At 43.4% G+C, this 24,734-nt stretch overlaps 1 protein-coding gene across 19 annotated transcripts in view; it reads left to right on the top strand.

Annotated features, from left to right (window-relative positions):
• Positions 1–24,734, top strand: part of LOC139987702 (protein muscleblind) — a 406,475-nt gene that overhangs the window by 216,074 nt on the left and 165,667 nt on the right. The window contains exon 4 of one of the 19 annotated variants that reach the window (XM_072004263.1): positions 10,967–11,064. The exons of the other annotated variants lie outside the window; for them this stretch is intronic. Coding sequence (XP_071860364.1) covers positions 10,967–11,029 — 63 coding nt within the window. The 3' untranslated portion in view covers positions 11,030–11,064. Of the gene's footprint in view, positions 1–10,966; positions 11,065–24,734 lie in introns of those variants that run through there. 19 annotated transcript variants of the gene reach the window in all.

The following is a 24,734-nucleotide window of genomic DNA, read 5'->3' as shown; positions in this document are numbered from 1 at the left end:
CGGGTTCGATGCGATCGACGAGACGCGATATCGTTGTCGGCTAATTACCATCCTTCCGCTAATTGCGCATATAACGAATCGCATTTTCGAGCTGCTGAATCGTCTGTCTTTCTTCCTTATTCTTACTGTACTCGCCGTTCTTTCTGCTTCTCGGGTCATAGACGAGTTTAAAATGTTCCACCGATGGACGTAACGAGGTGGTAGATCGGAAACGGCCGGAAATTGCACGGTCTAAATCTTACGCCGCAGGATTTATCGTTTATAGAATTAGAGACGATCGTTTTGCAGCGCCGCGATTTAACGACCGTTCCACTCGATGGTTGCTGGAATTTTTGAAAAATTTGGTTCTTCTCTGTACTATTATACGACGGAAATAATCGAACCACGATAGATTACTTAACTTGTTAGATTATGTACTTCGAAACTCAACTTTAACGCGGACAATTGTTTATCGCGATGTAACAAATCGTTGAAAAATATCAAATTTTCACGAATCAAGGGAACGGCAAGGTCGAAGTAAACGGAAAAGATTGATATATAAGTCGCCACGTATGAATTTCACGACAATCATCTATAAAAGGTGAAAGCATTTGCCTCTGTTCACACTTGCACCGATCGGCAGAGAATTTTCGCGTGTGTAGCCCCGAGTCTCGTCTGATGGTAACGCACGACCAATTAATCAAATGATGCGAAATATAAAAGGGTCGATTGAATTTCGAGGGAAAACGTCGACGCGACCGCATAAACGTGGCGAAACGTGACATTCACCGAACCATCGTGTCCACTTGAGTCGCATAATTGAATGGAGTAAACTCATCCTGTGTGTTTCGACTCTCGTTCCTCTCTCTTCGCGCCATACCTCTTTCCTTCTCTATCCTCTTTACGCCCCCGTTCCCACACCCTCTTTCCTATTCCCTTCGTGAGTTCTCGTTTAACGTCAATTTCAATCGGGTGCAGTTAATTGACGTCTACCGTCGAAAGAAATGTATTCGATGGCGGTTAAACGAATTCCGTTTTTCCCCTCTTTCACGGAACACGTCGTGAGAACGAAAGAAACGAGAGAAACGAGCGGAGAGAGGATTAAAAAAAGCAGGGAAGCAAAAAGAAATGGAGGAAAAGGGGAGAGAGAGCGAGAGTGGGTATCAGTATTTTATTCCATCGCGAGAGACATTTAAAGACGAGAACCGACAGTGCTGTATGCATATAAACGGCAAGCCGCTGCTTTGAATACGCTTTGTTTCCCCCCACTGCGAAAAGGGAATTTCGTTAACGATAGGTAACGAAACGAGAATCGAGACAGGCAAGAAGCGCCGTGATTACTGTGTGCTCGTAGGAAATTAGCGATACCGTTGCCTTTGACGATCGAACCATTCTATGCTTGATTATATTTTATCGTTTCCTCTTTCTCTCTCGCGTCCCTCCTCTTTTTACTTTTATTTCTCTTTTTTCTTGGTTTGTTGTTGAACATTCAGATACCACCCTGCATTTGCGAACTCGCGAATATCGTAGCTGCGATCGGATAAAAAGAAAGAAAAGAAATGGTACGGTATTAAAAAATTTTTTTCAATTTTCCTATGAAGTTCGAAAACAACCCGATATTGTTTGCGACAGAATTCTGGAACGATCGTTGAAGCTTCGCACATCGCCTGAATCGATGAGTAACGTAGCGAGAAAAACAGCAGTAACATCGCGTTCTATCGCTCAAACGAAATTTCGACAAGTTACGAAACCGCATGAAAATCCCATTTCCTAAACTTTTTACCCCATCGCTATGTACGTCCGTTGACGAAAATAAATTTCGTTAGCCCTCGACCGCAATGAAATGAAAACAGGCTACGGGGGTAGAGGTCGAGAAAGGAGAACGGAGAACGAAGAACGCAGAGACAATCAGAGTGTTTTATGCCACATCGTGAGACACTCGAGGCGAAGGGTGTAGCGGTATGCATATAGACGAAAGCTCGTTCGGCGGTTGAATACGCTTTGTTTTTCGTCGGAAGACAATTCAGACGTCTATGCGAGTGTAGAAGAGGCGGAACGATGAATTTAAACGGACCAGAGGAGCCAGAGACCGAGAGAGAGAGAGAGAAAGAGGAATGGAGAAAATCGAGCTGGCACGAGTGGAGAGAAGGAACGAACGTTATAGACGAAAGCCATAGAAGAGCACGCGAGAAAGAAAGAGTAGTGCAACCAGGGGGTTGCACAAAGAGAAGAGAGAAGGAGAGAGACAGAGAGAGAGAGAGAGGGGTGTGGAAGGGATAAAGAAGAGGAGGAGATTCAAGGCGAAGGGAAAGCATAAGAACACGTTGCCGTCGGATAGAACGACGATATTCTCAGGCGCATCCTCGAAGGGTGCCTGTGCTACTGGATGGAATCCGGGTTCCCTTAATTACAACGACCCTCTTCTCTCCCATTAATAAGCGGCCTAAACAAACTGCTGTCATATAAATACTTGGATTTCTACCTCGTCCAGTCTACTCTCGTGCACGGGTACACGGACGCACGGGGGTATAGCAGCGTAGCCGGCAGAAGCAGAAGCAGAAGCAGAAGCAGAAGCACATCCAGCACAGAGGCGGCAGCCAGGATCGGCATCGTTCTCTCTCTCTTTCTCTCGTTGTGTCGTTCCTTCCCCTCTGCCCTCTCTAGCCTGCCCTTTTCCCTATAATTAAATTTGCACTGCGCTTCGTGAGTTTGGCTCTTCCGTTCATTTAATCGGACACCGGGCGTTAGTATAATTAAAAGCACATCTCTTTTGGAATTCGCCTCATCCAGATCTCTCTTCCTCTCCCTTCCTCTCTTTCTGCTGGCCCTCGTGCCGTGAGCTTGTCTTTCGAGCATGCACCGACTCTGTTCCTCCGTCTCTTTCCATACGCCTTGTTCGATAGACAAGTCGAGACCGTGTCTCTCTTTGGACTTCACCTCTGTGCCACCCTCTTTTTGGTTCGCAGTCGTGCTCTCTCTTTTCTAGATGAGCATCCTCTTGTTCCCTAATTGCGAGCCACTCCGCTGTCTGTACGTGTTTTTGGCGTCTCTATGCATCGTGTAAAACGATCCGCCAGCCAAAGCAGGCTGGTTCGTTCGCGAGCCAGGTTATAGCGCGAGCAACTCTCTACGCCCGCCATTTTACCTGTCGCCGCGTGGAAACTTGCAAATTATTCGCACCCCATCGACGATGCTAGGAGACTAACGTGTGCGCAAATACGTATACATCGACATTCTTGTTCCTTTTAGACGTGCTCTGAGAGGTGGGTGGAAACATTTGCTCTTCTATTATTTTGTGGTTCAGTCTGATATCTTTTATATCTTTATCTCCGTTGCTTACCGTAATACGTATGTTACACTTCTGGAAATATTGCGCATCGTGTGGAATCTTGTAAAGTTAGTTTCATGTTTCACGGGTATCGGAAACCAATTTACTCGCGTATTTAGTTTACTCGATTCGATTTTAATATATACAGAAGAAGATACAAGAATTTTGACCGTTATTTCATCGTTGTTAGTTTTTGAGCTAATGGTACGAACGTCGAGAAACGTGAAAATAGGAAAATATAAAGGCATTGTTGCATAAAGAACAAGCGAAGAATATGAAAAGTCAAACACGTGACGCCGTAACAGCTGTAAACTTAAATCTTATTTCGAGGTGGCGAAGTTTTCCGTTATGAAACACGTAAATCTTGTTATTAACCGAGTCCATTTGACCGAGGCTGTTTAAGCCTGTTTAAGCCTGTTTTACTTCTTTTCATCCTTGCGAGACACGTACTTACCTCGAGTTCTTATGTAAAACCGTACGAGTCACGTTTAAAATAAAATGCTGTCGTACGCAAGTATTATATTAATAGAAACTGCGTAAGTTAAGCAAAGTATAATTATCATGGGCATAATGATCCTCGCTGCAAGCCACGGAATATATATGAAACATTATGAATTTTAACATTATGTTAATAATTACGATTACGATTACGAGAAATTATTCAATTTATTTCCATTTGTCGAATTCTCTTAAATCAAAATCAGAATATTCCAAATATTCTCAATACGAATGTTTCTCTTATATCAGGAAACAAACTATATTTTAAGAATTCTGTTGAATCCAGAATTATTCAAAGGCAGATTCTTTATCTCGTTATAACTTTGAAATTCCTGCATTTCCGCTAGAAATTAGAAGCTCGACTCATAATAGACTCGAGCTAGACAGCCGTCGATTAATTTCCAAAACGAAGTTCTCCGGTTGGTGCTCAAGTACCCGTACAATTTCCCTTTGAATGCACACAGCGCGCAACGAGCGTTTACGCTATTATTTTTGGCATCTGCCTCTCCCCCGCTCAATAATTCACCCCTATTTATATTTCACGCGGCGACGTTCCATTCGTTCGCGTTCATCCCTTAATACTCCTGATTCGTAGCACTCAGTGTCGTACGGTCCGCGCGATTTAATGATCGCGGAAGGACGATGTTTCCGTCTGAATATTTCATCGAACCTCGTCGTTTGATCTTTAATTCCTTTATCCTCTCAAGACTGCTTAGCCGAGACGCGAGTCTAGCGAGAGCTCGGACAACGATGAAATTCCCTACTCCTTTTGTCTATTTACCGTTCTTGCTCGCTAGCGATGGGATCAACGTCGGTATAACTCGAACTATGAGAAATACAAATTTACACGTACTTATGCTTGAAAGTATTACCTGCGTTTCGCAAAATGTTTACGGCGAGCTTGAATATATATGAATTTCGTCTAGTTATTAATCTGCTTAAGAGCATAGTTTCTTTCTTTTCTGTTTTCTTTTAAATACTCACACCGTGGAGTTAGATGGAAACCTACTTACACTGTACTCGATCCCATTACTACCGTTCGCGCTTTCTCGCGTTTACGCTACCTCAACCTACCGGATGGATTCTCGCCTTGCAATTTCACGAGTATCGAGACAGTACTCGTATCCAGACGCTATTAAATATTGATACACGCTAGCAGCTTCGAAGCTCTGTCGCTCAGACCTTCCTCTGGCCCTGGACGAGAGCCGATCGACCGTGTTTCGTGAAAAGAAGAAACCGACGTCGTAACCTTCTATGGTAAGAAAGAAAAAGAGGAGGAACGAGTCTGGATGGAGAGATCCTGGACGGAAACTTCCTGACAGAAGTTGTACGGCGAGGAAGCTTGGTAGAAATAAAAAGAGCGGCAAGATAAAGCAGACACTTGTAACAAGTGGAATACGTGTCACACAGAAGGCAAGGCTAAAGTCTTCGCGATGTTCGTGCGGAGCATCCGGATTCTCTGACACGTAATTACCGCGCGATGTACTTAGGCGAGTGTGTAAAAGCGTCGCATAGCGTTAGAATTAGTTGTAAGCAATAGATCGTTGCTCGTGAAATATTTTTTTTTCCAGATATATTCAGAGTCTTCGAAGCATCTCGTATATTTGAAACTTTGATACTTCTATCGTACATTTGCCGAGTATTTGTAGTTAATTCTATTATATATAGAGAATTTAACTTTCGTCTAGAATCTTTTGCAAATACACAGCTTGGGAAAATTATGAGAACTTAAGGTTTAAAATGCTCTTTTTCCTTCGGAAGCGTTTCAAAGCTCGGTGAACGAACTTTCTCAACTATCTTGAACTTTGACTTTATTAAAGCCTTATAAACCAGAAGACCTAAAAACCCTCCAACTTATAATCCTATAACGAGCCTATTTTCGACTTTTTCTACATTTCGGCCTCATTTTATTTTCACGAGTATAGTAAATCTATTTCCAATCGTAACTAAAAATTCAATTAGAGTAATCAACCGACTTATTCTCTTTAGCGTAATTAATTTTTGCATTTATTAAACATTCCTTCGTTTCTAACTTTACCATCGACCAAATTAACCGATTAACGTCTCGCCATTCTACGATTAGATCGCGAAACCGTTTGAACCTCCTTTACTCTCGGTCGATAAGACTCGATAGATCGACGATACCTTCCTTCCGAAACGATGTTGGTAGTGAAAAAGCGAGGATGTCGCGCGCAGATCTAAACGGGAAGGAGAGAAACGCCGTTGCAGAGTGTCACGGCGACTTGGCAATAGAGGAAGAGAAAGAAAACGAGAAAAGAAGCAAAGAGGAATGGAAGCAGGGTGAAGGAAATGTAGGGAGATTGGAATACCTATCTACGAAGAAGACAGAGAGACGGGAAAGGGAGAGAAAGGATAACGATCGAAAGGAGAACAGACGGAGCGAAGAGAGGGAGAGAATGGAAAGGGCCATGGCGGAGACACTTTCGCGAGATTGAGCTCGAATTCAATAAGGGATGAATAAAATATAAACCGAGCGGCATTGCGATCCTGTGTCGGGTCTAAGGGTGGCCGACCCTTGTGTAAATAAATAAAAACTATATCCGACCCGAATCGCGAGCCGAGTCAGACGCTATTGTTTCTCTCGTTCTCGTGTCTTTTATTTTTTCATTGCTTGGATTTCTCTACAAGACTGAAAGTCCAGCAATTAAACACGCTTGCTTTTCTCTATTTGATTTGTTAAAAAAATAAAGAGATAATTGAGTTCGGTGGTTCGTGGATTGTTCGAGCGCGTTGCAGATTTTCTGTAATTGTCCGAGACATTAAGACTACGGTCGAAATTATCGTACAGCGGAATGAGTTAAATTGAAACACTGTTTTCAAACTTGATTTCTCCGAATAACTTTCTACATATTTTGAGGCAAGAAGCATTCTTTCGTTTCCAATTATGTCAAAATTTTACCTCTAGTTCCTGTGCCGCGACGAAGATGTATAGTACGCCCTAATGAAAACAGGAAAAGAAAACGCAAAGAGAGTATTTTGTAATTTATTTCGACGATTACTCTGAAACGTGGCGCATCGTCACGATGGATAGATATACCTGGTCCAGATATCGCAGCGAAAGGGAAACAGGTTCCAAAGCGGCTGAAAAAGAGAAATAATCGAGGATCGGATCAAGGATCTAACGATAAGTGAACGAGCCAAAGACAGATAAATTTTCGTACTCTTAATTGTCGGGACGATCGCAACGAGCGTCACAAGTAATTGGATCGCGTAGTCAAAGGGAGTGTATCGTTTGAATGTAATCGAATCAGTTGCAGAAGTTTTCTCAAAGAAAATTGTATCTCGCGCGGAAACTCTCGATGCTCTTCGCCGTGGCCTGCTTTGATCTTCGTCCGGCGTTAAACATTATTCTCCCGCCGAATTGCTTCTTAATTAAGACGAAAGGACTGTCCCAAGGAACGGGTCAAGCTCGAGAGTGAAAAGTTGTTAGGAAACGTTTCGTGAAAATAAAAAGTTTTACTGCGAGATAGACGGATCTTGATATTTATTTAATCGTCGTTGACGAAGACCCGAATCGAGCGTTCTCTCTGTTAGAACTTGTTTAACGCAAGAATCGTTTATAATCGAAGTTTCTACGAGTGGATTTAGTTTCTTTAAAACATCGCGCTATTTAATCAAAATAATTTCCACGTGATCCGGTACACTTTCAAGTTACCTACGTGTTTATTAACCGGATTACGCAACTGCACTTTCCAGTTGAATCAAGGAATTAAGTTGCAAAGACGTTAAAGGCGAAGAGATCGTTAAAAAGATGTATCACTCGTTGGATCATCTTACTTACATCTTGCGAAAAATACAGAAACTGTGGCCTACAGAAACAAAGGTTTCCTAGACGTCTGTTTCTCGTGCACGCTCATACCACGACACTGTTTTCCTCGAAGGAGATTGGCTAATAATTATTCTCAAGAGCGAAGAAGGCATCGCGAGGATATTATACGGATAAGTACAGAAATCGATTATCGAAATGTCGAAGTTGCGGAGCAATCGTGTAGCAGTATTTCAGCATTAAGCGTTCGTGAACACAGACAGGCACAGGTTACGAGCTGGTTGGGTCATCGGGGAAAGAGCTAGAGATAGAGAGAAGATGGAAGGAGGAGCGCGCCAGCTAGCAATATTTCGCGTTCATAGCGTTACTAAGCCGCAACTAACCGCCTTGTTAGGAAGTTACTCCTCCTCTCGACCTCTCACATCCTCTTCCTTCTGTTTGCTCTGTCTCTTCCGGTTTCTCTTCTCGTCCCTCCGTTTCCGTCTCTTCTCTTGCTTCTTCTCTCCCTCTCTTTCTCCCTCCAGCCATTGTTTCCTTCTTCCGTGTTCTCACACCGTCTGCTTCGCTCCGACTATTTCGCGAGCGTGCACGTTCCACCATCGCGCGTACGTATTCTCTTTCTAGCGGTATATATTAGATTTTTTCATTACCTTTGTCGCCCAATCTGCACTCTTTCTTCCGGTCGCCGTTCTTGGCTCCGTTTCCTCCCGGGTTTATTATTTTTCAAGGCCGTTTCCTCCGCCTATCTGCCTCGGTTTCCGTTCGTTGCAACGGAATAGTCGCGTGTCCACTTTCGCCTTCGTCCGTCGTTTTCTCTGATATTTCCGACCAGCTTCCTCTCGGTTCTCTTCTTCTCGTTTCTGTCTTCGTTGTCTAACATATTTTTACGCCGCACGCACGATCTCCTGTTGCTTCTCAGTCTATCGTCTGCCTCTAGAGTTTCGTTAAAAAATTGCGAGGACAAGGCGAAGTAATTTTGATTCGAATTTTGATAAGTCATATTCTATTGTACGAATATCGAATCGTTGGCAGGCTTTTAGTTTTATTAAATTATCATTTACGTTTCTCCGTGCGTCTGCGATCAATCGCTTTCGCTCGTCCGATTCGCCTTGCTTCTCCATCTCATACGCGCGTTCTCGTCTATCTTCCTGTGCGAGGCCTTCCAGTGGTTGTACGTTCTATGTTGATTCGACCGGTTAGAACATTCGGTATCTCCCGAGATAGTTTCCTCTTTCGGTTCGAGCCAGCGAGTACTATATCATAACTTGAGAAATTCACGTGGTGTGCGCGGGGCCACCCTTAAGGTCTTAAGAGAAAGCTCGAGGAGGATACTGCTGCCCTTGCAAACCTTTGATAACTAAGTACGTGCTGGCTGGCAGCTCGCTATCCCTAGCGATGCGCGCTACCTTCTCCTACCTTCTCGAAATAGCTATCGTTCTATCCTGTATCTTGATTGTATCTACGCGTTGTTCTTGAATGTACGTGCCAGGTTTATCCGCTCTTTCGAGATATTCTTCGGAGATTTCGATTTCTGCGGGTATTTTTAAGAAAGACTTTCGATCGACAGAGAGTGGTTTGTAAGATTTCGTTGAGAATCGAGCAGGATTTTTATGTTTCTGTAGGATTGGATCTCGAGGATTTGATATTTTGAAGGCTTTACAAGATTCGACGAATTGATTTTTCATCCGTTCCAGTCGATACCTATGAATCCCAGCGTGTAAAATAATAAAAAGGTTAAGCTTTGAACATAAAGGAGCTAATTTGTTTGTACGTAAGTTTACCAGCGGATGGTTAACTGGCAACGAATCTCGAATTCTTACAGAAATAATTGCATAGCCAGCATCAATGATCAAGCGTAAATCATGTTCGATCCATGATCGTTTCACGCTTGTCAGTTTTTCAAAACGAGACGCAACGAATCACCAGGAATTGTCAGGCTCAACTTCGAAAGAAATTACCATCGTAAGAAATCGAGCGTATTTCGTCACGTTACGCAGCGCTAGTCGCCTGGATCGAACCGCCTGCGCGGTTTCATAATAAGATCGTATACTGCAAAGATAGCTACCGCTCGCAATATCGTTTTACGTCAGGCGTGGTTCGAAATGTCACGGGTTAACGTCGAACCTCGAGCAACAGAAAGAAAGGAAAAGAACGCGGAGAAACAGAAAGAAAAGGGAGAGAAAAGAAGTAGAAAAATCTGTCGCAGGAGCAACGCACGCATGGTCAACGAGGCCGTGGAACAATGCGTATCGATTCGAATATCGAGAAGATAGAAAGTGAGCTGGCTCTATCGGATTTCTTGGCCGTGTGCTCGAGAGCCGTATTAGAAGGAAAGTTTTCAACGGGCGACGCATTGTCTCGTCAAGGATGAATGTTCTCCGTCTACTCGTAGTATCACGGCTGAGCGCATTAATCTTGATACGTGTCTTATCCAATTTATCTCAACCGATATACGGCGTTATTAAATACGTGACCTTAGTCGGTCTCGCGCTTTATGCCACCATCATGTTGTAATTCCGGCTCCATTTTCTTCTTACTGCTGCGCGCTGTGTCGGTGTGATAAGTTGCCCCGAAAATGCAATTGCTGGAATGGAATAAAAAGGCGTAAGAGTGTAGGAGGCACGGCTACCACCGCAGGATTATCTTATAAAGCGAAAGAAAAAAGAGAGATACACGCGCCTTGCGCGCTCGTACTCTTGCTCCAATAACGAACCCTAATTTCGCCGTTGTTATGCACTCTGCCTTTTTTCAGTTAACAACGTTATTGTCGAGACACGAACGCGTCCTCCTGTACCGTGTGTTATGGACGTATTACGGGATCGTAATTCCCCGGTTCTTCGATGCGATCGTGAACAGTTCCATTCGATATTTGAGACGGTTCGAGTAATAAACTTTATTAATTAGAGTTGCAGGAATAATCAGGCTAGACATATTCGTTTCTGTGTACAGGTATAATTCATTTAAAGTAACGTTATTACGCTTGTCTCAAGTGTACAGCTGGCCACAAATTGTAACGAAGCGCGCTAGTAATTTGTATCGAAATAAGGACGTAGCGTGTACTTGGTTGTTAGAATTACACGGACAAAGTTTTTACGATGCCCTACCTGTCTACGTGCGTTAAAAGCGATGCTCGTTTTTCCCACTTCCATCGTACAAATTAGATCGCCGATGACCGTGCTAATCGCTTATAAATCAGCCTTTCTTCTAACGTTGGAAGAAAAGCAACCAATCCTATTAACCGTTGCTCCAATGCCAAAAATATATTTTTCCTCCTACCCACGAAATATGTCCTGAATAAAAGACAGGATCGGTACCATGCATTTTGCTCGCAATTTCGCAGATGATTAACGATGCGTCGTTCTTTTATATTTCAGGTACGTAATTCAAATGGATTTTCTGTATCGCCGCCGTTTAGCCGCTTATCCATCGGTCTGTGAGTAAATGGAACTTGTTGATTAATTAAGATTGCACGAGTGTACCACGCGTTCCAAGAAACGATCTCCAACGAGACCTAAATAAGAGTCTAAAAAGGGAAACAATTTGAGAAAAAAGAAAAAAAAAAAAAAAGAAAGAAAAGAGAAGCTTGATTCTATTTTGTACGATGATTCGGTTACTGTCTGGTTAATAAGCGAGTGAAGAGGCCCGTGGCTATTATCTCTGACATGAGACGCGCTACGAACATCACGATCGATTGGTTTCAATTACAAAAATATCTATTCTACGCGCTGGTTACACTGTGCACGTTATGGACGATAGGTCGCGTGCACCGGAGCCACTAGACACGACGTCGCCACGTATTTCTAAATTTGCATCTGCCGAGTCGATAAGGCATGCAACGCTGGGCAAAGGGGTTATACTGAATTCGCGAGCTCCGGCTCGCACGGCACAGACTAATCGGCGACACATCGGCACAGAAAATTTTTCCACGCGATACAGTTGGCCCCTGGCTGCTCGTTATTAACCATACCCACTCTGTTCTTGTCGGACCGTGACTTCTTTCCATACGTTCGTTTCTATCCCGGCAATTTTCGATAGTTGTATAACGAGTCCTAGATGTCGTGTAAATGAATGATACGATGCCGATATGATTTTGCATTTGCGAAATTGTACGATCCCGCAGATTACTGGAATATATCGTTACAAATATATGAATGGTATAAAATTAGCGAGAAATATTGGATTAGGTGCGTGTAGCGATATCGTAACAACGTACCGTTGCTCGTCTGTATCGAACACTCTAGCGCGTACGAAGGATAATATAATATGATAAAATTACATTTTAATCAGAGTGTGTCAGTAGCCATTGTACGTTACACGACCCTGCAGCTAGTATACGCTTTACAAACAGTTGGCTGATATATTCGGATACAGGCACGTAACGTTTTTAACGACGGAAAAACACGATCAGTTGAAAAACGTTTCAAAGGACGCATAAGGCTTAACGTTATTCTCAGTGGAGTTATAAAAAAAGACCAGAAAATTGTACGAGTATTAAATCGTTCGATTCTCGACGCGATGAAATTTAGCATAGGTTGATTGATCGAAACAAGAAACTACCTGAAACGTAGTTGGATCGTGAATCGGCATCCTAATTACGAGCGCGGTTTGAGACGCGCTCGCGGGCTCGGTCAGTGAAATTTGATAGTCGGTCGAACGCAAACCTGGAGTCCTCCCTTTGGCCCTCAGCCTCTTTTGCATGCGCTACTACCGTTCTCCTGCTAGCAAACAAAAGAATGTCTATACGCGGCGTTGTACACGCCCTCGGCAAGCAAAGGGCTGCCTCGTTCCGTAGGTACCCTCGACTATAATCCAACAACGGTAGTAGGGTTAGGTCCTCGTCTCGGTTCGTCGTTACACCGATGCAAGAACAGCTTCGTGTGTACGTTCGCCAGCTATATACGAGTATACGATTGTTAATCGGGAGCATACAAAGGAGTGGCCACCGATGACGTCACGGTGAACAATGACGACGGTTACCTGCCTGGCAACACCAAGGTTCCTCGATATTATCGTCCGTCGGCGCTTAATGATCGCGAGTATATCGAGTGTGCACGCGCGCGCGCACCGCCACCCCTTACTCCCTATATAGTCTGTACACATCGTTCAATTATTTTCTTATCGCCGCCCTGTCGTACCCTCCGCTCCTACTTTTTTCCTCTGGTAATGATGATTTTTAAAGCCGTTTTCGTGGAATCGTTTTGATACCAACGGTGCGGAACTGCACGTGTACATTCCCTCCATTCTCTAGTGGGTTCTTAATGTCAGCTAATATTTCCTTTTCTCTCTCATGTTCCCCCGCAGTATCTAATAATAACGTTTGTTTGCTACCGTGATTATAACTTATATGTACGTTACGATAAAAATAAGTATATATGTTTTCTCTATCTCGATCGAAGTTACAATTAATTTCGTCCATCTATCTGTATCCTTGATCAAGCGAAAAGCTAGTTCGTTCGTTATAATCGTTTCAGAGATGCTTCTCTTCTACGATCTTCTTTTATCTTTGCTCGTAACATGTACTAGCGTCGTTTCTTGAAAAAACCTAGAATACCCCGTCGTTCCTCAAAGCCGAATCTTATCCCAGTATGGCGATCGATTTGTAGGTATAGTCTCGAGGACGTATACCTTGATTTCAATGCTAATCTGCCAGAAGATTCCTTTTATCGCTGTTGACTCTATGTTTACCGAAATGTCGAAGGCCATTGCCGCGGATTTACCTCGAATTGCGAAATATTCACCAGCCCTTCTCGGTCATTGATCGATTCCACTTGGAATTTGGAGGAACGGGAGAACGACGAAGCATCGAAAAGCAAACCAATTTCGAAGGCGAACAAAAATTTTAGTACATCGTTAAAGCTGTCGGTAGAGTGACGCTCGCCGCTGTCGTTAGATTCCAGTAGCGGTTCTTTAAGTGCTAATTAGTTTGACCTGCCAGTTGGTAGCAAAAGAAGGAGAGTGTTAAGTGTTTAAAACGTGGAGTGCCGTGAATTGCGAAACCTTGAAATCTAATGGAAACTCGAACGTATCGCTAAAAATACTGCGTCGTTGAGATATTCTTGCTTCAAATATGTTTATCTAATAATCGGTCTGGCGTTCGTTGGAAGACTGGGGAAAGATATGCGGCGTTCTAAGAAATTTAGAGACTGTAAATTAAAGAACGCGAGGAGAGTAAGATCGGAAAATGGTAATGGAACGATTCCAAATTACGCATAAGCAGTATCTAAGTAAACGCAATATCGAAATGGCGTAAGAACCGTGCCATTATTTCAAGGAACAGAGATTCAAGTAATCAAATGATATTCATTGCGATAGTTGAGAAACTTTTAGCCTCCTCCCTAACGGTTCGTTTCAATGATCGTCGATTCCACGACGAGTGCACCATGAACTATGGAAAGATTCGTATCGATTCTGCCCAGTAATACCGTTCCCTCGTTCTCCGTTCGATCTCGCGTTTCAGCTCCGGCTGAAATTGCCGGTCGGAGCATTTTAATACATCCTTTACGTACTGCTACCGGTAAATGGTGATCGTCTGTTGATGATAAAGTAGTCCACAAATGTCCCTGTACGCGAATGTTTCCGCGCGTGTATTCACCGGCATGGCAAGGCCGAGGGAAACGTCTACGCCGTGCAAATATGACACGCCAATATCAATATCTGTTTACGACATTGGCCGAAGCCGATGTCCGGGGGTTAACGTCCCCCTATACGCCGCCATTATTTTATATGGATACACCGTGTGTACGTATCGCGTCTTTTTTTTTTTTTCCACGTATCGAGTATGTTTGTCAAGAACAGAGGCTCTCGGTTTTGTATTTTTCATGGAAAACAACCCTCACTTCGGTTCGTTTCAGTCATCCCTCGAAATATCAGCGACAGAATTCCACCGCCGACTTTTCAGCCTCCGTCTTTATCGTTCTTCCGCCGCTCTCGGAATTTCTTTTTATCGTTACGCTCCTACTTCGAGTCGATTGTTTCGCGCTCTAGACGCTACGACGATCGAAGTGATCTTGTTCCACCGCGGAAGATCGATGGGCCGTTTTATCGAATGAATTCTCATTCCACTTTCTTCGAACGAATTTAGTTATGTCGCTGCTGTGTAGCGACGCTTGTTCTTAACAAGGATATTCCTTTCGCGCGATATCTCTGAAAGAAATTAATCGGTTAGATAAATTTGTTTGAACTTTGTTTTGTGACAAAGAGTATGGAAATCTATTCGACGGAGAGTAAGAAATTAGATATTTAGATCGGAATTGGGATTAATGTAAATTTCGTAGTAAATTAAATCTCGATGATCAAAAATTAATGCAGGAACGTCAGTTTGAGGTTTACAACTTCAAAGTTCTCAAGTCCGCAACTTCTCAATTTGACTTTACCTTCACTTATATCTTAAAGAATTCTTCGTTAAACTCGAGTCTCGTAATCTACCCAATCTCTCCTGAGACAAAATCCCAGTAAGCCTCATCACGAGTCATCGCAAATCTAAATTATTCTAACTGTGAAACGTCACAAATACCCGAAACGAAAACTCTCCAAAGCGAGTCTCGTCTCCGCGAAGATTACAAGATTTCCCATTAATGGAATCCAGCTTTCTTAATCTGACTTTGGTTGAACGCGTTTAACCCTTTCTCTCTCGCCATCTCAACGAATATGCACGTAGAAATCCGACTAGATAAAGAAGGAATCCAAGTAGTAACCATAGAGGAGGACGAAGAACGTAGAAACGGAAGGCGCCGATTTTCTCAAGAAATCTCGTTCGGGGTGTAAGAAGGTTTCGTGAAATTTTCGCGAGTGGAGGGAACAAGGACGGAGATCTAGACGCGAGGAACGTCGATAGGAAAAGTAAAAAACGAAGGGAAGAAGGAGCTCGGAGAAGAGAGGGGATGGAGGGAAAGAAAGGGACAGGTGAAGCAAGCAGGTGAAGAAGAAGCGAACGAGTGGAGCAAGCATCGGATGGTAGGCTGGATTCAATTACTTGGAGAACAATACTGGCCTCGCCGTCATTGTTTGCTCGAGCACTCGGTCGAGTTTTCCTACTTCGGGACCCTGAGCACAGTATTCCATGTCCCGTTACGCCACGATATTTTGTTTGCCCTCCATAATACCGCGTCGACGATGTTGATTCTCTATACATAGCTGGTCGACCTTGCCATCATCGATGCCCCTTTCCCGGCCGGTCCGGCTTCCTCGCGTCTCCATAGTTTTCCACCCCCCGACAGCTATCGCTTTAGCGTTAATGGATGCAGGTTGTTAGCCTGGCGAACAAACGATCGACAGTCCGCGACGTAATTTCGATTAGCTTGATGTTGCGATAGATCGGACCGGAAGGACTCGCACGGCTCGTTGCCTCTCTATTCCCGTTCCTTCTTATTGGATTGTTCCTTCTGATGTTACTAATTGATGGATCTCTTCGTTTAGAAATTAGTAGACCGTGCCGAGACCTTAACAGAGGCATTGGGTAATGGGTTTCGATACGATGACTGTTTAGCCGATTAATTAAGCAGATTTGTCGAGACGATAGGCCAAATAGATACTACACTAAGCTGGAAAGTTGGCCAATAGAATCGCGCAGGATCGAGAGAATCTCCTCAGATCCGTAGAGGTAGATAACCGATTTGTAGATGTAACCGGTTCGATTAACGAGGAAAATGTATGTGCCCTGTCTTTAAGATATAGTCGTGGAAGGTATAGCAGTTATATCGTTGCTTTATCTCTGATTTCTACGTCTTCTTTGACGCGCAGTAAACGATGGAAAACGGAGTAAGGAGAGAAAGAAAGAGGATTCATCGGCACTGTTTTTCTAATGTTTGCGTTTCAGTTGATCGTTTGCGTTTTTAATAAAAAAGAACGAGTTACAAGCGATTCGAGTTATAATGATAACAAAGGGTGTATATTACTGGTGTAGTAATTTTGTACTCTAATGGTTAATCGAGCGTGATACACGCTCGCGATGCACTTTCAATTTTCAAAGCTTTTGATTTTGATACGAATACATTATTACAATGGTTTCAAATGGTTTCAAACGATTTCAAAATGCCGAACAATGTTGAAGCACGTTAACTCCCTGCGCATGAATTGTTAGTCGAATCCGAACGACCTGCTCACAATGTTGCTTCTGTTTATACTTCAATTGTTTATGCGGTATATTTAGCTGATGGAGCACTTCGTTTCGGCAGTACTAGGATATAGTAGTCTATCGTTTTCGCTTTAATCGCTTTACGCTTGAATCGACGATCGAACAAGCGATTTGTTAGATCTCATAATTTGGAAATATTTCATAGTGAAACGAATAGGGTGTATCACTAATTAGTGATTACGATAATTTCATTGGCGCGTATTTACGTAATTTTACGTCGACCGTAATATCCAGGAACATTTTACGTCAGCGATGCTGTAGTCGCAAAAGTCAGTTGTCAACATTTTCGTTGTCAGCAGAAATCAACAGGATCCTCTACAATTCCCTGGCGGAACGTCACCACTCGTCGTAATTTCTGCTCGTTTATCGCGGTCCTCTGTTTGTTATTCAGAGATATTCGATTCGTGGTTGGTTTCCCGTGATTCGGGAAAGCGGAGAAACTACAAGCAGAGAAAATAGGAAAAACGTGGAAAAGGGAGAGCTGTAAGTTCCTACGAAGTTCGTGACCGGATTTTTAAATAAATTTTCAACTATTCAATTTTTGCCAGGAAACCAACCTCTTGCTAGTCGATCGATGTAACTTTCAGCAGCCGCGGCGGGTTTACGGATGAAGTTGAAAAGTGAGCGTCGCGAAATGGGCAAAAGGGAAACGACGATGGGGACGAAAAGTACCGCGAACGAAGCGGGCGCTATGAGAACGAGGGGCGAGGAGCGTAATGAATAATTCCAGGAGAGACTCGTCTTACAGCCTCCGACTACTTGGGCGATACAGAAACGAAATTTCCCTCTGGCTGGCTGTGGATGTTTCCACCAGGAGAAGAGGTTGAAAGCGTATCTGCATTTGCGTCCGTTCGTCGAAGAACGTCAGTTTTAATCTTTGCGAATCTCGGCTGAAATTGCGGCGAATCCGTGCCGATAACTCGCCGTTCGTCTCTCGGTTCCAATTAAAAAGTTGCCCGGAATATTCGATTCTCGACGAAAGGATTTTGGTCAGGTTGGTTCTCAGTCTTTTCCATTCGTCGTGCGCACGCGATTCACCATCGAAGTTAGGAATGAAACGTAGAACGTACGAGTTTTTTTTTTTTTTTCTAACACAACCACGTCGAAAGAAAACTTTTTATATGCGTACGTACTCGTGTTTGAATACATCGATGGATATATGAATTTTAGCGGAACGTACCAAACGACGGCAGATCGATGTTACATAAACAGAATGGCCAGAACGATCAATTTGTAATTTTGCGTAAGAATTTCATAGATTCGCAATCTTATATTTTTGAAGATTTCTTGTGATTTTTTGTAAAGTACACGGATAAAGGTTTGTTTTTTCTCTGCACTATGCATTTCGTTACACGCCTGTCAGGTAATACGCGCAATCGAATCCCGTTACGTCTTTAGGGTATGTTCCCAATTTGCGCAAATATTTTACGTTTAATTAAATCTTCCAACTAGTTATTCCAAGTCTTTGCTTGAAATCTTTGCTATTTTTTTTTTTTTTTTTTTTTTAGCTCGCAATTATCATTGGTTGGAAGTTATCGAGTGTGAACGAACGGAATCTTAATTTCATAAATAATCAAACGATCCCGGTATTTCACGGCACGGTAGTCGAGAGAATCGCGAAATCCTAGTTGAGAATCTCTGGGTTAACTCGATGATTCTCGCGTTACTTCGCTTCAAAACTTCCCCGTTGCTCCTGGGAAATTTCCAAGCACGATTAAAGTCACCCGCAAAATTTTCTTATATCTGTGGATGCCGACCATTTCCGAATGCCGGGCTTAAGAGGAAGGAATTTCCAAGCAAATTATTTACGTTAATTAAATAGAACGGCGAATAAGTAAATTCGAACTGGGATTTCGCTAGTTCGCTAATTTAGCTGGTTCTCCGGACTTCTTCTTGAACTATAGTTATTAGGTATTTTTAATAAGTTAGCTATAGTTATTTGTATATCGTATGACAAATTTCTTTTCGAAATTCTTTTACAAAGGTATTAAGCGCGACGTCTTTAATAATAAGGATGATCAAAATCGACGATCAAACTTACGATGCTTTTCTCTAATTTCGTATCAAACTTTTGGACAAAAGAGAACGACGAGACGTACGAAAGAAGAAACTTATATTTTATTTAAAGAAAGGGCAAGAGAATATTTCGCGCCATCGTTAATTCCTGTCGCGTGGCCAAATATTAGATCACAGGACGCGATGCAGCAAGGATCGTGTTCCTTTTTTTCGGCAAATTTTCCATTTCGAACGTGCCGTGGCGGACCAGAACGCGAACGACGGTGAACCGAGGGGACGCCGGCTGACGATAGATAAGGGATGGCAAAAAGCAGAAATGAGAAATGCTAATGGCATTCCGTTCTCACCGCTATCATCTTTCACGGTCGAGCCAGACGTAGTACGAGAGAAGGACGAAGAAGGTGGTCCAGTGTTTGCACAGTCGTAAGAACGGCACGGTAGCATGATATTGGGGGTTATTTTATGCAAGAACTCGCGGTTGCGTTACTGCTGCTCATCTTGAATATTTTATGTGACGCGCCTGGAATAAGTTCGTGGTTTGTCGTTCTTTTCCCGCACCACATCGGTGAAATCGTATGCTTTTTACGAAAATCAACGATCGTCGCGATGAATGCTTTTCTATCGAAATTGAAAATTTGACCCTTACAGAATCGCGACAATGGATATATGCATAGGGTACGCGCGATATTATTCGCTAGTATTATTTCTTTTTTCTTTTCTTTTTTTTTTTTTTTTTTTTTGTAATTGAAGTGGAAAAGACGGAGAAAAAATTACAACTTTGTCGCGTATCTCGCGTTGCACAAAGTCGTATTATAAAGACTTTCGACGTTTCTCTTACACGCTTGACCAATACGAGTTTGATAACTTTTTGGTCGTCGCTGGCGATAATGCCGCGAGCCACGTACATCCGATAGGTTCCACTCTAAAAAGCCGGCTATATGATACAGGAACACAAGCTGCGGCCAACAATAGGGAGCTACCTGTTAATTACATACAGTTAATACGACGTTATCTTTTGCGTTACATAGAGTCACGAGATTTCGACCGGAAGAGGCTGTATGAAGTATTAGAAGGGATACGAGTGGAAAAGAGAGAGAACGCGAGAGGTAGAGAGGAGAAAGGGAGAAGGAGAGAACACGAGGCAAGACAATGCACTGGATACGAACTAATTGCCGGATTCTCCTACCGTCTAGTGGACCGGGAAGATTAACTGCACACCCAACCCTCTCTTTCTCTACGCCCACACCCCTATTTTCTCTTCGTTTCGCCCCGCGCAGCCACTGAACGCGGTCTCGGCCCTGAATGAGACGGTATATATAAATTAGCCGAGTTTACCTGCTTTACCGCGCGTTATTTTCTCATGATGGCGCCGATAGATTTGTTGCTCCATCCTCTAAATTCGTTCTACAAGCGCGAAAATGGACGAAGGGCGATCGTGTTTCGTTTTATCTTTTCTTTACGTTTCTTTATTTCTTTATTTATGGGTTTGTAGCGACGCCAAACAAATGGACTTCTTTTTTTTTTACACATTGGTCATATTTTTGTGAAATTCTTAGTTATTTTAAGCGAATGGCAAATCGAATCAGCGATTGAGTATTTTGTGATCTTAAAGCGACTGAAGCAAAGATTCTTTTGAAAGTAATACGCGTTTATTATGCGACCTGCTAGTCCAGTTCCTTTCTTATCGTTATCTCGCTAAAAATGAAGTTTCACGCAACACCCTCGGGAACTCGAAGAAGGCGGTTCAGGTGACGTACGTAAATATGGAAAGAAGAAACGGCTAACGTCCGCAACACCATGGCCGCAACGGCGCGGCGCCGCGGCGGCGGCCGACACCGCAAAGGACCAGCTTGTTAAATGCTGCAGGCTACAACGACTTACGCCCGTTTAATCTTGAACGCGAATTTTGCGGTATCTCGCAAGGGGTTGTAATTCAGCGTGGCTCGTTCTCCGTTCCCGCTAGCCAGCCGACAACGCTTCTTCCTCGACATAAAGGATGAAACGAAGCCGAAATGCCGCGTCTCTCCATTTTCCTCTTCTACATTCACCAAGTATCTCTGCGCATGTATACGTATTTCTTCGGAAAGAGCAACGCATCTTTGTCTTATCACTGTCATCGACTTTCTTTTTCACCCTCAAATTCTTGCGGACTTCTACGCACGCCAACTTTTATTCATTTTCTAACATACGCGATCGCCCTGTGCAACGGTTACAAGTTACACGATAGAATGGATAAAATAGAGGATTACAAGGAAATTTTACAACCAACCGTTTACGAGATTTTTAGAGCTGCGTGCGATCGAATTGTCCAGAAACGAAGATGATTAATTGGCTCGATTTCACGGTTCGTCGTCCAGCGTGGGCGACGGTTAAAAATGATTCTCTCGGCTCGTAGTCGAGCACGTCGCGTTCCACTCCAGAAGCGAAGATTTAGAAACATCCTGCAGAGAAGACAAACAACTCGAATGCAGTTCGAAAGTGGAACGCTTGAGAAAAGAGTTACATAGGAATGCTCTGACGAAGTGTTTCTAGTACTGCTAACGATTTCACCGATGCTTAAACACGGTAATCGATAGAAGCGCCCCGTGATACCAAAGAGATTTCCTTTAATTGATCCTAAGAGTCTTCTTCCTGGTCCAGCTTGGGGCTGAAGCGAAAGCGTAGCGAGACTGCCACTCCATTAAATCCATCTGCATTCGAAAGACTGTACGAAAGCCGAGTTTCCGTAACGAGGACGATCCATCCCCGTTCAACCACCCTCTCTCGCAGCCTTCTTTTCCGTGCTTTCGCCTAACCGCGTCGCGTCCCTCGCTTTTTCCCACTTCCTCTCTCGCGTCCAATATTTACACACGGATCGATAACTCGACGAGTAGACAATACTTTTCAGCGGCGTCATATCGAGAACTCCGTTGGACAGGCGACGCAAACGGAGAAAGCGAGCGCAAACAAGAGAGGAGCGAGAGAAAAGGGGAGAAGAAAGCAGGGTGGACGGAAGAAAGACAAAAAGGGAAAACGGAAGGATGGATGATAGATAAAAAAAAAAAAAAAAAAAAAAAGGAGAAAATAGAGAGAAGTAGGTGGTGGTGGTACTGATAGGTTTGCACAATATTGATTCAATAACGGTTGAATTCTTCGCCGCTTTACGGAGGTCAACCTGCCAACTGTCTTTGCTGTTCTTGCGTAGGTGAAAAGAAAAGTGGACGTGGGTGGTAAAATTCGCAGTGTTCGATATTGATCTTGAAATTTCCGTAGCTTTATACAGCTTAGTCTTTATCGATGCTATTAATTGTAATAACTACCGAACCTTCTGTTCCGATACTTCGATCCGAAGAATCGACCATCTAATTTTCAAACATTAAGTCACGGGACACGGCGATTTTAAACGCGGCTAGATAGCACGCGCCACGTGTTTGCATAACGTATAGGGGGTGGAGGAGCAGGCGACGCAACAATTGGAAAAAAATCGTGCGTGAACGATTCGAGTCTGGCTCGTTCGATACGAAAAAGTTGATTTTTCGCTCGACCCACGAACATACAACCTCTCCCACTACCAATCGCATCGCCGTTTTTCCTCTCTGTTTCTCTTCTTTCGCTCCATCCTCCGCTCTTCGTCTTCCCACTCCCTCGGTCTGCCGATTCTTTTTTTTTTTTTTTAAACCGGCACAATTTGCTAGCGTTCAAACCGCACGCAGGCTACCAACGCCGTCATTATAAAACGCGCTTCCGTTTACGTTTCACGCATTTTGTATCGGTATTTTTCATAGCCCGACGTTTATTTGTTGCCTCTTGATTAGTTTCGCCCGTACCTCCATCGCAAACTCCATTCGCCCACTGCTGGTCGTCGATTCTTTCTTGTCGCGCGTGTTTCTCCTCTATACATATGTATATATATATACATATACTTCTGTAGGTAGAGTAATACGAGCGAACGTTTGTTTTTTCCCCCTTCTGTTGTGTTTTAGAAAGTCTTTTGTTCGAATTCTTTTCTTTTTTTTTTGTCACGTCGCTTGGCTGCGGATTCATATCGCGATCGATCTTGAATTTATAGGCCGCGATGCATCGGCACGCGTAATTTGGCGAATCGCTTGCGATTGATTTATGTTCACCGCTGGCGTTAAATCGAACGCTGGCTTAACCGTTTCGGTGGTAATTTTTGGCCGACGCGCGAAATCCCGTCTGTGCCTGCGTTTAGTAATTTGGTTCTTCGGATGCTAAGTTTAGCGAGATTTGCGTGTGTAACTGACAGAGATAGCGGTACTTTCATAGTTATTTATCGTGACATGGCTAGTCATCTTTTATCCTTAAGTCAGCGTGTCGGTACCTTTAATCATTAAATAATTCATCCACGTGTAACTCACTCACAAACAGCCATTAATCTACGCTTCGATTAAAAGTTGTTAAAAGAAAGTCACCTGTGCTCGACTATTCGTCGTTGCATTTCTAAAATTATCGTATTCCATTTACAAAAGTCAAATATTCCTCGGTCGAATACGAAGGAGGTCCAAAGTAAGAAAAACTACAGTGTCCCGCGAAACACCAGGTTCTCTGATGCGTCTATCGATCCCACCGACCCCTTTCGATGCGAAAAAGCACTCTTTTTTTCCGCTGCATTGTTCGCGGTTCGCGTTTTGTTCCCGTTCTCTTCCATTAGACTCGCTGTTGCGACCACAGCCGTGAACGATATCTCGATGAGCGATGATCTCTGTTTCCCGTATTCTCTACCCTCGCAATCAGGTACAGTTTTTTCTCCTCTCGCTCTCTTCTTTCCATCCACACCGTTGTTGCAGGCGGTATCACGGCTGATCGGTTACTGTTTGATCAATTGGCCATGTTATTTCTATTAAAAGTAGGTGCGAGCGACGGGAAGCCGTGGTACATCGATTCGAGTGGCTCGCGTGAACGATCGCCCTCCAATTGAAATTATTTTTCTCTCTTTTCCGCCTCTCTGTTTTGTCTTTTTTTTTTTTTTTTTTTTTTTTTTACTTCTTTTCGCTCGTCTGTTTTTCATAGCCCACTCTGTACGCCTCCGATCCCGGTGAATTTGTATTTTTCCATTCCGTCGATCGTATTATAGCCGGAATATAGGGCGTGACGTCGCGTCGTCGGTCGGGTAGACGGGAATTACTGTAATGGCATTTTGCTCGGTGATCCATTACAATTATCGTGGAAAAACGGTTCTCACCGATCCAGCGAAATTTTCGCGATACTTCTACCGAAGGCGCGCGCCGATCATACCGTTAATTGCCAGAAAATTCTCGTTTCGTCTCGCTTGAAATACGTGGCCAGAGATAAAAAGCAACACCGATGATCGTGGGACGAATATCGAGTGATTAAATTCTACTTTCTGTCTCTTGTTTGTTTAATTCGATAAATTATCAACGCTCGAGCAGAGATCAGATGGATTTAACTAAACGAAACGATTTAGAAAAGAGAGCGTTATTAAATTTAGACTTTTCTATATTTCGTTAAAAGAGGAATATCTTGTCCGATATAAAAAAAGTCGCTACATCGACGAAAAACATAAACAATTCTGGCGAATGAACACTCGATTTCCTACGAAGCAAAAGCTCCAGCCGCGAAACGGAAGAAAAGCGAAGTTGAAGCGCGCAGCAGCGCATATCGCGAAAGCAACGGTTCGCAAATAACTTTATTTTTCATCGGTGTCGTACAGCGTTTAAGGAACTACTCTTGACGCTCGTGGAGGGTAAAGAAAGGCCTCTTAATGCAGTTGGAAAAAGGACAAGGTGGCGCGGCCGAGCAACTTTCAAAGTGGGAAGCGTACTTGAGAATTCTCTCTTCCGTTGTTCTGTCGAGAATCGAAGCACGCGTGTTCTACGTGACTCTTCTCGTCCCTCCGAAGGAGAAAGAAAAAAGGGGGACGAAGAAAAAGAAAAGTTCGTCCCTCTTTTCTCCTGGTGTCGTCAGACGGGTTCGTCTTTGTCCTCGCGAACGAGTAATTAAATTTTTGCAATTCAAATTTCCCGCGCTCGCTC

Source organism: Bombus fervidus, chromosome 5 (genome assembly GCF_041682495.2).
Source record: "Bombus fervidus isolate BK054 chromosome 5, iyBomFerv1, whole genome shotgun sequence".
Classification (NCBI taxonomy): Eukaryota; Metazoa; Arthropoda; class Insecta; order Hymenoptera; family Apidae; genus Bombus; species Bombus fervidus.
Note: the sequence above shows the minus strand (reverse complement) of the source record. Positions and strands in the feature narration are given on the sequence as shown.